General features: G+C 50.0%; 1 protein-coding gene across 2 annotated transcripts; it reads left to right on the forward strand.

The window, feature by feature from the left end:
• Window positions 1-991: 991 nt before the first annotated feature.
• On the forward strand, window positions 992-7,875 carry TMEM128 (transmembrane protein 128). 2 transcript variants are annotated; one of them, XR_013999072.1, is made up of 5 exons: window positions 992-1,103; window positions 2,652-2,793; window positions 6,591-6,749; window positions 7,173-7,371; window positions 7,596-7,875. XR_013999072.1 is itself a non-coding variant. In XM_081140963.1 (4 exons), exons 1-4 carry the CDS (start codon window positions 1,007-1,009, stop codon window positions 7,270-7,272), a joined length of 498 nt encoding a protein of 165 aa, XP_080997089.1. In that variant the 5' UTR covers window positions 992-1,006; the 3' UTR covers window positions 7,273-7,875. The 2 variants fall into 2 exon arrangements, 1 of the variants encoding a protein (XP_080997089.1); XM_081140963.1 differs by having other exon boundaries at window positions 7,173-7,875.
• Window positions 7,876-12,066: the final 4,191 nt, after the last annotated feature.

A 12,066-nucleotide genomic window follows, 5' to 3' on the forward strand; every position in this document is an offset into this window, starting at 1 on the left:
CCAGCAGGATACACGGCCCTTTGTTCTGCACTCACAGAACCCTGCACGCAGTGCTTCTACCACGGCGTCGTGCTGAGCTCCTCTCCTCCCCTACGCTGTAACTGACCTCTGTCCTCAGCATTGTAGCAGATGCAGCTGCTCAGAAAATGCCCGACTGACAGAAATGCTGCCACAGCTTTATAAACGCCGCCGTGCGGCGCAGGGCGGCTCTGTGGTCGCCTCTGGCCGCGGCGCTCCGCGCGGGCAGCATCCTCGCTCCCGCCTCCCCACCGCCCAGCTCGGCGCCTCCGGTTCCCACGAGCAGCAGGTGCGGGCGAGCGTCGCAGTGGCTGAGCGCGTCGGGCACGCGGCCGGCGGGAGGCGGGCGGGCGGTGCAGTAAACAGGGTGCTCGGTCCCCGGGAACCTGCGAGCTAGGGACACCGTCGTTCTCGGCTTATGCGCTTGAGCGACGGGAGATGGCAGTTTCCCACGCTCCCAGCTGGGTGACATTTCTCAGAGGTTGGAAAAAGGGGGTTAACGCGACCACACGGGAGCTCCGCGTTTAACCCCCCCGGCAGGTGTCACCCCCGAGGCGCAGGGAGGAAAGAGGCCCGGCGAGCTGTGTTTCGTGCCCACGGGGCCCCCGGCCTGGCCCAGGGTCCTGCCCCCTCCGCGGGTGCGGCGCGCCCTTCTCGGTCCCGCCGGGCGCCTCGCGAGGAGGCGAGGCCGGCACGAGGCTCCTTCTCGCGCCCCGGGCGCCTGGGGCCCAGGTCGGCTCCGAGGGAGCGCGCACAGCGACCCCCGCGGCGCCGGGGCTCCGTGCCTCGGGAGAAAATGGGGCCTTTTCGGCCTTTAGATCAGCGTTTTGAATTTCAAGCCATTTGGCGGACTTGAGCCTCTCACCCATTAGCGCCTCAAACACGACACAGCGTCCACCACTCACCGAGAGAGACCCCGCCGCTCGGACGCCGACGCCGGAAGTTCCGGGGTGACGTCACTTCCGTCGCGCTTCCGGGCGGCGCCAAGATGGACGCTCTGCGGGCCCGGGAGCAGCTGCGGCGGCGGTACCGGTTCTCGCTAGATGCCGAGGCCTCGCGGGACGGCGGAAGCTGCGCCGAGCAGGGTGAGGCGCTGCTCCGGGCGCGCTCCGAGCCGGGCCGCGCCGAGGTCCCCCGCCCAGGCCCCGGCCCGGACGCGGTGCCGCAGCCCCGCCCCGCCGGGAGGGACCGGGCGTCGTTCCTCCGGGTCTACCAGCAGTTTGCACGTCCCGAGTTCAGTGTCGTGAAAGACCCTTAGCGACCCCGTGCCCCTGCGCGTCTCCCTCCCGGGAAGGCCGGTCTCGCACCCGTTCGGTAACATCCCGTCAAGATAGCCCCGGTCTGTTTCTAAGGACCCGTCGAGCTTCCCGGACGAGGCCGGCGCGCCAGGTGTCCGCCCGGCGTCTCGTCGTCGCCATGGAAACGTCTGGCTGCCGGGCGCAGGGAGCTGGGCAAAGACACGCGGGCCGACTTGGACGGGCCAGTGTGGGTGACCTCACGGGGAGGCACGGACGGTGCAGGGGCTGCCACCCTCTGCGACACCCTTTGGGAACAAGCGGGATGGCCCGTGGGGGGTGTTTTCCTGCAGATGCGGGGAGTAGAGGCGAATCCAATAGAAGGCGATGCTGGTGGCTGTTGCTTTCCGGGCAGGGGGACGGGGAGAGATGGGTTTCGCCTTAGATCTTTTTGTCCTGTATATTGTAAACTGTTTGCATTTGTTATTGTTATTTTTTTAAAGAATAGTTTATTTTTAGAGGGAGAGGAAGGGAGAGAGAGAGAAACATCCGTGTGAGAGGGAAACGTCTGCATCAGCTGGCTCCTGCACGCCCCCTCCCTGCGATGGAGCCTGCAGCCTGGGCATGTGCTCTGACCAGGAACTGAACCAGCAGCCTTTCCGTGCACAAGATGACACCCAACCAACTGAGCCACACCTGCTGGGGTGCATTTATTACCTTTTATATATTTTTAAAATATATCTTTATTGATTTCAGAGAGAGGAAGGGAGAGAGAGAAATAGAAACATCAATGATGAGACAGTCATTGATCGGCTGCAGCCTGCAACCTGGGCATGTTCCCTGACTGGGAATCGAACCCGGATCTCCTGGATCCTAGGTCGATGCTCAACCGCTGAGCCACGCCCAAGGGGGCCATTTATTCTTTTAAAAATAAACACAGAAAACATCATGCCCAGGCATCCTGGTTCATAGATTTTGAGGGTATTACCTCCTGGAATTTGTATTATAAACAAGCTTCTTAGGAATTACGAAGGTTGAGAACCTCAGATGTGTACCAGTGGTTCTCAGACGAACCGAGAGGGGGCATGTCAGTCACCTGGAGAACTTGTTAGAAATAACAACATTCTTTCTGAAAGACTGAATTTGTAAATTTGATTTCAAAATTCATTTAGAGGGGAAAAGTTGACTATATTGAACATGTTTTATAGTGGGCTCCTATAATTATTTCTGCAAATATAAACCTGTTTTGGTGGTTTCACGTAAGAAATTCATGCTGTGGTGGGAGAGAATCGGGTTCTTAAAAAGCTCTAGAAAGTTTTTCTATTTGGCTTAAAAGAGGTTAATTTTCCTACATGCACTCAAAGTAATTTAATATGTTGAAATCTCCCTTCTCTGCAGGAGCCTCTGCAGCTGTGGAGAAAAAGCAGAAACCTCTTCCCAGAGTTAACATCCATTCTGGATTCTGGATATTGGCATCCATTGTGGTGACCTATTACATTGATTTCTTTAAAACTATTAAAGAAAACTTTCACACTAGCAGGTAAGAAAATTGCTGGTTCATAAGTTAAACACCCTTGTCTTATTTTTCATGTTTTATTTTGTCAGTTGAATTCTCCAAGCGCTTAGTAGGTACCTGATTTCTGCCAGGCACCGCGTGGGAGTGCTGGTGACACCAAGATGAGGAAGTGTGTGCGCTCTGGGCGGTGCAGCAGAGTGGCTGAGACTGGGAATTATTTCAGTGTGCCTTCTCAGCACACACGTGTTGTAGGAGGGGAGAGGTGGTAAATTAGAGAAGAACCTAATCCGTTTGTAAATCGTGGGAGGAGAAAGCCTCCGACTGGAGGTCTTTGTGAAGATGAAGTGCAGGAGCGCTGGGGGGAGGGAGTGAGGACTGTGGTGGTGAGAACAAGGTCTCAGAGTTTGCGCTGAGAGAGTAGGCAGAGCTAACAAGGTAACTTCAGGGTGTGGTTGAATTCGAGTTGAGGCAAAGATTGCCAGTTAATCTCAGGAGTTCACATGGAGGAAGATGTAAATCACCCCAGATTTCTCTGAACATTGGAGAGTGTTCTGGAGGCCCCCAGATAACAGAAGAGGGAGAGGTGGTGAACATCAGAGCCGTACCAACGAGGCTGGAAAGGTGTGGAAGGGACTGTGTGACCCCATGTTACTGAGGCAGGACCCACAGTTTGTCTTCCAGAGGACTTCAGGAGGAGCAGTGCTGGCTAGAGGGGAGGCCCAGGAGCAAGGGAGCATGCAGTTGGGAAAGTCAGCATAGGGGAGTTTGTTTAAAAAATTAGAGAAGGTTTGTTCTTCTCTTTCCCTAAATACTCCCACCTTTTGCCTCCCGCGCTCCTTCCCTGGGAGGTGGTGGGACTCCTGATTGGGTTTTCAGTGAGGAACTAGACACGTATAGTCAACACCTTTTTCCTCTTGGGAGCCAGCTGCCCATGGCAGGCACAGGTTCTGGTCTGCTTTTCTGGGTCATTATTTTATGGGGCAGCCCTGACATGAGACGGTTGTTAGGTTTCCACTGCGACTTGGGACCTGGTAGGTAAGTCTGTCTATTTCTGGGTTTCAGTTTTAGGAAGCACTGTTCACCATTCACCAGAGCCATTTCCCACAGCTCTTGTCAGTGAAGACACTTACAGTTGATGTTCATCAGCCTCACTTCTTTTGTTTCTCTCAACTGCTTTAGAACTTGGTCTGGAAAAAAGGGAATAGTTACTGCAAACCACCAGTAGCAGCTGCCCCATCGTTTGTCAAATATTTCATGAAAGCCTGAGACGTATGTGGCTGTGCTGGTGGGATAAATGAGGCCCATTTCTAGCCCTCCTGCAGCTCATTCTAGGCCCAGAAAGACAGGTGGGTAGGTCACGTGGTGGTGTGTGTAGGAGTGTGAACAGGATGCTACATGAGCACCGAGAAGGGGAACAGTCTAGCCCAGCCTGAGGTAGTAGACCTGTTTGAGGCTTAGAGATGAGAGGATTTATGTATTTGTGTCCCTATGTGTATTAAGTACTTAAGGAAGTAGACAGGAATAGTTAATTACATATATAAGGTATTTAGGCACCTGCAGCAATAAGTGCAGTGAGCACACTGCTATCGTGTGGAGAGCTGGGACTCAGACTCTGTGACCACTCAGACTGTAGAAGCCATAGGCCTGGCCTTAAAAACATGTTATCTTAGAGCAGAAAAGACGCCAATGCAGACGTGGAGGCTGAGGATTTTGAGCAGCACTGTGTCCTTGCTGAGGGCCTCTCTGTGGGCAGTGGGGAGTTTAGAGCAATGCCCAGAGGCAGACACTGAGGGTGCCTTCTGCTCTCTTGAGAACGGTTCATTCCTTTGCTAGCCCTGCTCTTAGCTCAAGTTCAGAAGGTCTGCGGGGCATTAGGGTTCTTGGAATCTGTGCAAGGGTAAAGACTGTATGTTCAAAGACAGCAGACACAAGTCAGCATTAAATACAAAGCAAAATATCGTGATGCTTTAGAAGTCACAATTTAAAAAACCACCCTGGTTGTGTGTATCAAAATCAACTGTGAGTTAAAGGAAAAGAAAGATTGCTATCCCAGATGCTCAGGGCCTTCCTCACACCCACCAAGTCAGACTTTTGGAAACAGGCAAGATTGCTCCCTTTTAGAAAGTCACAAAGATGACTAACACATAGCCAGGACTGAGGACCACTGACTTGCAGTCTTTTATTTTGCTCAGGCTGTGTTTTAATTTCTTACATTCTTTACCATACCTGGACACAGTAGCCATGTAGGATTCCAAGTGAAGATGAAAAACTGATGTGAGTAGAAGGAAGGATTCTGACAATGCAAGGAGATCACCATAACTCTAGCAGTGTTCTCAGCCCTTCTTTATTATCACCTCCTAAGGAGCCTCTTTTTAGACATTTTTATCCCTAATTGCCCCCTTACGTACTCCATGAATATCTGAGCTTTATATATACACAAAAAGTATGCTCTTTGGAGGTGATTTCGTACCTGTTGAGAACGCACAGAAGAGAGGTCTTTGAGGACCCCTAAAAGGAGCATGGAAATACTTTCCCAGACATAAATAGCATCAGTGGAATAACAGTGATCGCTGTTGAGGGTGGACGCACTGTTCTGAACACAACCTCCTTGCCACAGCTGTTCTGTGAGTCCGTACTGTCAACATTCTGAAGCACTCCGAGCTTATGTGATATGCCCAGAGTCACAGCTAGTCGTGCCAGAGCTGAGAGTCAAACTCAGGTGTTGAAGATTGTACTCCTGACCACTATGTGTATGGCCTCTTCTAATTCTGAATCCCAGGGGTGTATCACCATAAAATGCCTTAAAGGAATCTGGAACCTTCCATTGTTGGAAATCCATTCAGTGCCTGTGAACTTGACTGGTCCCCCTCTTTCTTCTACATGGAATGCTAGTCCTCTCCCCGTGGAGAAGCAAAATGTAAATGAGGGTATTGGGTTGAGTTGGAGACCTGGGAAAGGGACTTGGTTCCCCAAACCTGGCCCCCTCCTTGACCAGCAGGGACCAGAAGGAAGGGGCTGACCCATTCACACACACTGAGTCAGGTCTTGGGTAGAATTAGAAGTGAGAAAGAAGACATTGCCCCTGGAAAGCTAAAAATGTGATGGTTTCTGCCCAGCCGGGCGTGGCTCAGCGGTTGAGCGTGGACCTAGGATGCAGGCGATCAGGGTTCGATTCCCGGTCAGGGCACATGCCCGGGTTGTCGGCTGCAACCTATCAATGACTCTCTCATCATTGATGTTTCTGTCTCTCTCTCTCTCTCCCTCCCTCTCTCTGAAATCAATAAAGATATATTTAAAATAAATAAATAAAATAAATAAAATAAATAAAATAAAAATGTGACGGTTTCATTTAGAAATCTTTCATGAGGGGCACTGTGCATTAACCATCTTCCACGTTGATTTTCAGCATTCCAAGAAACCCAACTTAGTTTGGAGGAGTTCATGGTACCAGTTTATTACTCTTACGCTCAGAACTTCAGAAACAAGCAGAAAGCTGCTCTCTTTCCTATATTTTTAAAGAAAATGCATAGCCACAGCCAGGGTTCTGTTGTGGTTGGCTAGTCTATGGAAGTACATATACACACATGTATTTAAATCTTACTTTCTGTCAGTCATGGTTCTCGGGCTCGTCCTTCCTCACCCCAGCTCCCAGTGGATCGAGACAATCTGAAATCTGGGATTGAGTGATTGTGGGTCCCTCTGTGTTCCTCTTCCAGTTGATATTCGTGTAGAAATAGACTTTTAGGCTATCAGTGAAAACTTTTAAGCTGTCTGTTGATTGCTGAGTGCTGTCGACCCTGACCTCATTTTCGTCTCTGCAGCTGGTTTCTCTTCGGCGGCGCCTTGCTGCTGGTCAGTGTGTGCATTGCTTTTTACTGCATCCTCTATCTGGAGTGGTACCGTGGGATTGGCGACTACGATGTTAAGTATCCAGCCTTGATACCCGTTACAACCGCCGCTTTTATCCTAGCGGGAATTTGGTAAGTTAACTTTGAAATGACTGCTAGGAATGAGAAAGCTGCTGATCAGGTACCGATTGATGTACCATAATAGTTCGATAGTGTGGGAGATCGTGAGAGCAGGCTACGGCCATTCTAGTTCACATTCCATTGCAGACACTGACTTTAAAGACTCAACTTCCTATTAAGCCATGGCAGCCCGCACCAGCCCGCATTAGAAGACCTCAGTGACTCCAGCTCCAAGTATTCTCTGAAGAGATTGTGATAATTCATTATTTGCTAAATCACGTCTCTGAGGAAAAAATCAACATATACAATGTTGCTGCAGAGTGGATTTGCCCAGACTAAGTAAAAACCGAGTTCTTTACCTGTAGGTTCTACAGTAGATACATTTGTGTAGGTGACGGCCAGAGTTGTCAGCCACACGTTGTCTTTTCCTTTCAGCTTCAACATCGCCTTGTGGCCCGTGTGGTCCTTCTTCACCCCGCTGCTGCTGTTTACCCAGTTCATGGGGGTCGTGATGTTCATCTCACTCCTTGGATGATTCCGAGAGGCCTGAAGATATGAAGTGAACAATTAAACATCCAGGCAACCGACAGCATCCCAAACGTGGAAAGGCTACAGTGTATCTTAGCATCTCAAAGTGAGTGGTTTTCTGGGGAAAATTGTAACTTCATTGATCTGTGGTTGAAATCAGAATAAATTACATTTCACTTGCATACTCTTAAACTCAGATGATGATTAAATTTTTCAGATTCAGAACAGGAGTATTCTCTTCAAAATAGAAATAACTAATTCTCAATGTTAATCTGTTTGAATCACTGGAGAAAGTATTGGTGTAAAAGTTTAAATGAAGTTTCATTATAGGTGCGTGATGCACTCCCAGTATTGTCCACTCTTCACTGTGTGAGGCGACTGGACGTGGAACTGTGCCTTTGACCCAGGGTTAGTGGCTGTCACAGATCTCACTTGTCGTGCTTTCGCTAGGTGACAGGACCAAGTGGACGCATTTTTGCATTCCTACCATCTTGGATTTTATCATTATGTAAATTATTGTGTTTCTAGCATGTTTAACATGAACTTTTAATGACTTTTCAGTATGTATATTTTTTTCCTTAACATTTGAATAAAATATTTTTATAACTTTCTTGTGGGTTTTGTTAATACACACTTAGGAATAGTTTCTGTTTTCAGCTGTTAGTGCTTTGAGTTAACTAGAAATGAGGTTTCTCTTTAGAGAAGGCTGCTCTGCTCTTCAGAAACCCTGTGACGACTAGTCATTTTCAAATGCAAACGTCTTCGCCTTAAACCAAACATCATAAGCATCATGACACGGGAAGCACCTGATGTGGATTCTGTCTCCATAGAGGGCCTCCCGGAGGTGGTCTGATTCAGTCTCCTCTGTGTCTGGCTCTGGCCACACTGGTGCTACCGCTGCCTGACCTTGAGTATCAGTCGGTCTTTCTCCAGCTGCCAAGTGGGATCATGTGTCCTGTCGGGTTGTGGGTAACAGGAAGAATGCTGATGAAACACTTACAGTACCTGGCACACAGTAGGAGCTCACTGGGTAAATGGTAACAGAGAATGAGAGAAAGACAAGGCCGAGCTGCGATCGGGAATGGGAGAAGGCAGGCATGATCAGTAAGCAGGAGCAAGCCCAGTTTGTGGGTGCATGCACATATGAGGGTGTGTAGAGTCATTTAAAGTAATAGGTAAGCTCAGGCAGAAGTCGGTCAACGATGTGAGGGTCCAAGGCAGGGGTGAGGTTGCAACTCTGGCAGTTAGGATTATAGGGAGCATTGGTTCAGGTCCATTGGAGGGAACTTGGGAGGGGCCAGAGGTCAGTGCCCCGGTGACAGCTCCCACACATTATCTGCCTGCCTGTCTAGATAGATTCTGCATAAGAATAATCTATTTTTCTGTCTGTCCGTCTATATCTGGATAGATTCTGCAGAGGAATAAACTATCTGTCCATCCATCTATCCATTCATCTACCTACCTAGATCTAGCCATCCACCTCTCTTCTTACAGAGTAGTTTTACTACCTGGATAGGAATCTAAGGCTGGGATTTTCTGATTAACACAGTTTGTAAAGATCCATTTAGCCAAATGCAGATACTGTAGTCAACTAAGATGGTAAGATTACCCTTTTACAAAGAGACTTTAATGAATTTGTTTAAACAGGATCATGCCTGGTCCCTATTTCTGTTAAATAACTAGTATGCAGGTTATTTATGGGTCTTTTCCTGTTGTTATAGCTATTAAGTAAAAACAGGGTCAAGCAATATTGCTTTTGCTTCTGAACAAGCCTGTGGGAGGAGCACCTACTCTTGAGAGTCATGAATCACTAAAGTAACAGTTTGAAGTCATTCCCAAGGAAGTCAGGGAGAGGATAGGAGCAGCTGTATACTCTTAAAAATGCCCCTGACTTTTGACAATCCCAAGGGTCAAGACCAGTTTTCAGTCCAAGCTGCACACTAGTTGCTCAGGCCTGCTGCTCAGAGGTTCTGATTCAGTTGGCAAGCAGGGCTGTGTATGGAAGAGCCTTTGCTGTGTCAGGGCTCTTTGGTTATGCAACAGCAAAAAAGGGTCTCTGGCTTCACTTTTTTAAAAAGAAAAATACGTTTTTATTGATCTTAGAGACAGATAAAGGGAAAGGGAGAGAAACATCGATGAGAGAGAAACATTGATCAGCTGCCTTCTGCATGCCCGCCACTGGGGATCAAGCCCAAAGCCCAGGCATGTGACCTGACTGGGAATCGAACCCGCAACCTCCTGGTGCATAGGCTGATGCTCAACCAACTGAGCCACACTGGCCAGGGCCTCTCTCTGGCTTCACTTAAGTGAAAAACCTGCCTTGGGAGGGAACCGAGGGAGAGTGTGGAGAGCACATCTCTAAGTGGGATAGTTTGGGGAGAGGAGCTAGGGGTCTAGGAAACAGGATTTATCAGCTGCCCTATTCCACGGCCACAGTTAGGATGAGTGCCCTTCACCTAAAATTTTTCCTGAAAGACTGATTCAGCTCAGTATTCCCGAGGTGGGTTCCAGGAACTGTTTACAGGGAATTCGTAGAGAATTAAATAAGAAAGCAATTAGTATATTTTGCAAACACTAAGGACTAATTTTAAAGAAGCAGAATTGGAGGCTCTGGTCAGGGGAAGATGGGAGTTGAAGGGAAGGGCAAAGGGCCATGGAAATCCCTTCGTCCCCACCTCACGGATTCAGCTCTGCAGTCGGATGCGATTTCCCCATTTTGGCAGCAGTGTAATGAGTAGCTGTGTTATGTCTAAAGCAGCGGGAGCAAGTAGCTGTTAGCGTAGCTACAGCTTCTATAAATGATACCTCATTTGGGTTTAGTCACGGTGCCTCAGGATGAGTCATTCCTATCTGTGTAGATCCATGGTAATATTTCCCGTCTTCACCGCCCCCCCCCCCAAAAAAAAGATCAGGCTCCCTCATACTTCTCCAGTTGTTAACCATTTCCTCTGGTGCCTTCACAGCAAAACTCCACTAAGGAGTTCTTTATGCTCAGTCTCAATTGTGCTCCTCTCATTAAAAAAAAAAGTGTTGTGCCCGGCCGGGCGTGGCTCAGTGGTTGAGCGTCGTCCTGGGATCCAGGCGATCGGGGTTCGATTCCCAGTCAACATGCCCGGGTTGTGGGCTTGATCAATGACTCTCTCATCATTGATGTTTCTATCTCTCTCTCTCCCTCTCCTTTCCTCTCTCTGAAATCAATAAAGATATATTAAAAAAAAAAAAAGTGTTGTGACATGGACGCACAGGAGTGTGTAGAGTGAGGGCTCCCTCATGTGCACAAGAAGGAGCCAAAAGGACCCAGGGACTTGGTCCCTCCCTGGCCACACCCCTCCAGGGGCAGGAGTGCACCGAGTTCAGCCTGCTGCTAGCAATATGCCCATTGCTTCCCTTGATGTCCCCTGTCACTCGTCCTGGTCACCGGTCTCTCCCAGGACCATGGGGACCCTTCTAATCCCTTTATCCCTTCCCCGGTGGCTGCCACGAGAAGCCTGGGACTCCTGGGCCATCTCCTTTCCTCAGGCCCTCTGCCCTCCCCCCACCCCGTGCCTGTATGTTCCTCTTATCTACTGCTCATAACAAATCATTTATTTTGCTCAGGAGTCTGACATTGAGCAGGAATTTGCCAAACAACTTGTTTCTGCTCCACACAATGACAGCTGGGGCTGGACGACCCACTTCCAGGGTGGTCCACTCGGGGCTGGTAAGCACCTACTATGTGCTGAGCACCACTGTTCTGTGTTCTGGACAATACAGCAGTGGAGAGGACAGGCAACATCCACCTCCTAGAGCTTCCGTCGCAGTGGGAGAGCCAGGCCGCAGACTTACACATTCCAGGTGAGGGTGTGTGCTAAGAAGGAAAGCAAGGCAGGCAAGGGGACAGAGCACAGTGGGGAGGACGCCCGGCTGAGTCCCACACCCTCACTGACCCTGCTCGTTCATGCAGCATCCATCCTTTGTGCATTCAGTAACTCCTTGGTTTATCTACTGAGCATCCATCTGGCTTGGCTCAGGGGACATCAAGACGATGGTCACGATCCCTGGTCACCACCTGCCTTTTCACCCTCATTTCTGCGTACGTGCTCCATCCCTTCTCTGGAACGCCCTCCCCTGCTCTGCCCCTTGTCACCTGGCCAGCTCCTGCTCTGGGTACAAAGACTATTCAGGTGCCGCCTCTTCTGGGAACCTCTCCCCCTGCCTGGCAGACTCCGGGCTCCCCCAAGCATCTCTTCCAGGCAGCCCTGCCCACAGGGGCTGCTTGCCCATCTCACCCAAAGCCAGGAGCTCCTAAGGCAGGGCTGAGCCTCACACTGATGCCCTCTAGCTTCCCAGCGAGGTCTCCATACACACTGGCCTGCTGAGTGTGTCTCCACCAGAATGTCAGCTCCTGGTGGAATCCCCAGTGCCTAGAATAGAGCCTGGCCAATGACTCTGAGTTGAAGAAATGTTGACCATGTGAATGAATGAAATGAAAAAAATGAATGAAGGCAAGGTCCCCAGGTTAACTCCCTCCCGGCCCAGGGCTTCCCTGCAGCCAGGAACCTCTGACTGTCAGAACTGGCTATGTAATGTGCAAAGTGAAAATGTGGGTCCCTGTTCAAAAATTAAGAATTTCAGGATGGCAACAGGGCATTAAGCCTGGGGGCAGGGTGTCTCCTGGGTGGGGGCCCTCCTGCCCTCTCCCAGGCTCCTTCCCCAGCACCTTCCTCCCTGCTCCCTGCTCAGGCCCTGCTCGAGGCCACGCCAGCCCTCGGGGCCTCTTTTGCAGAAACCTCCCAGGACCTCTTAGCAGCCTCTCAGCGCC

Source organism: Miniopterus schreibersii (genome assembly GCF_964146895.1).
Source record: "Miniopterus schreibersii genome assembly, chromosome: 1".
Lineage (NCBI taxonomy): Eukaryota > Metazoa > Chordata > Mammalia > Chiroptera > Miniopteridae > Miniopterus > Miniopterus schreibersii.

What these genes read in the sequence shown, in the direction of transcription:
- TMEM128 (XM_081140963.1), top strand. Translation starts at nt 1,007, where the DNA reads ATGGACGCTCTGCGGGCCCGGGAGCAGCTGCGGCGGCGGTACCGGTTC. An exon ending in GAAAACTTTCACACTAGCAG is followed by an intron (nt 2,794 to 6,590) that starts GTAAGAAAATTG and finishes TCGTCTCTGCAG; the next exon opens with CTGGTTTCTCTTCGGCGGCG. An exon ending in TTTATCCTAGCGGGAATTTG is followed by an intron (nt 6,750 to 7,172) that starts GTAAGTTAACTT and finishes TTTTCCTTTCAG; the next exon opens with CTTCAACATCGCCTTGTGGC.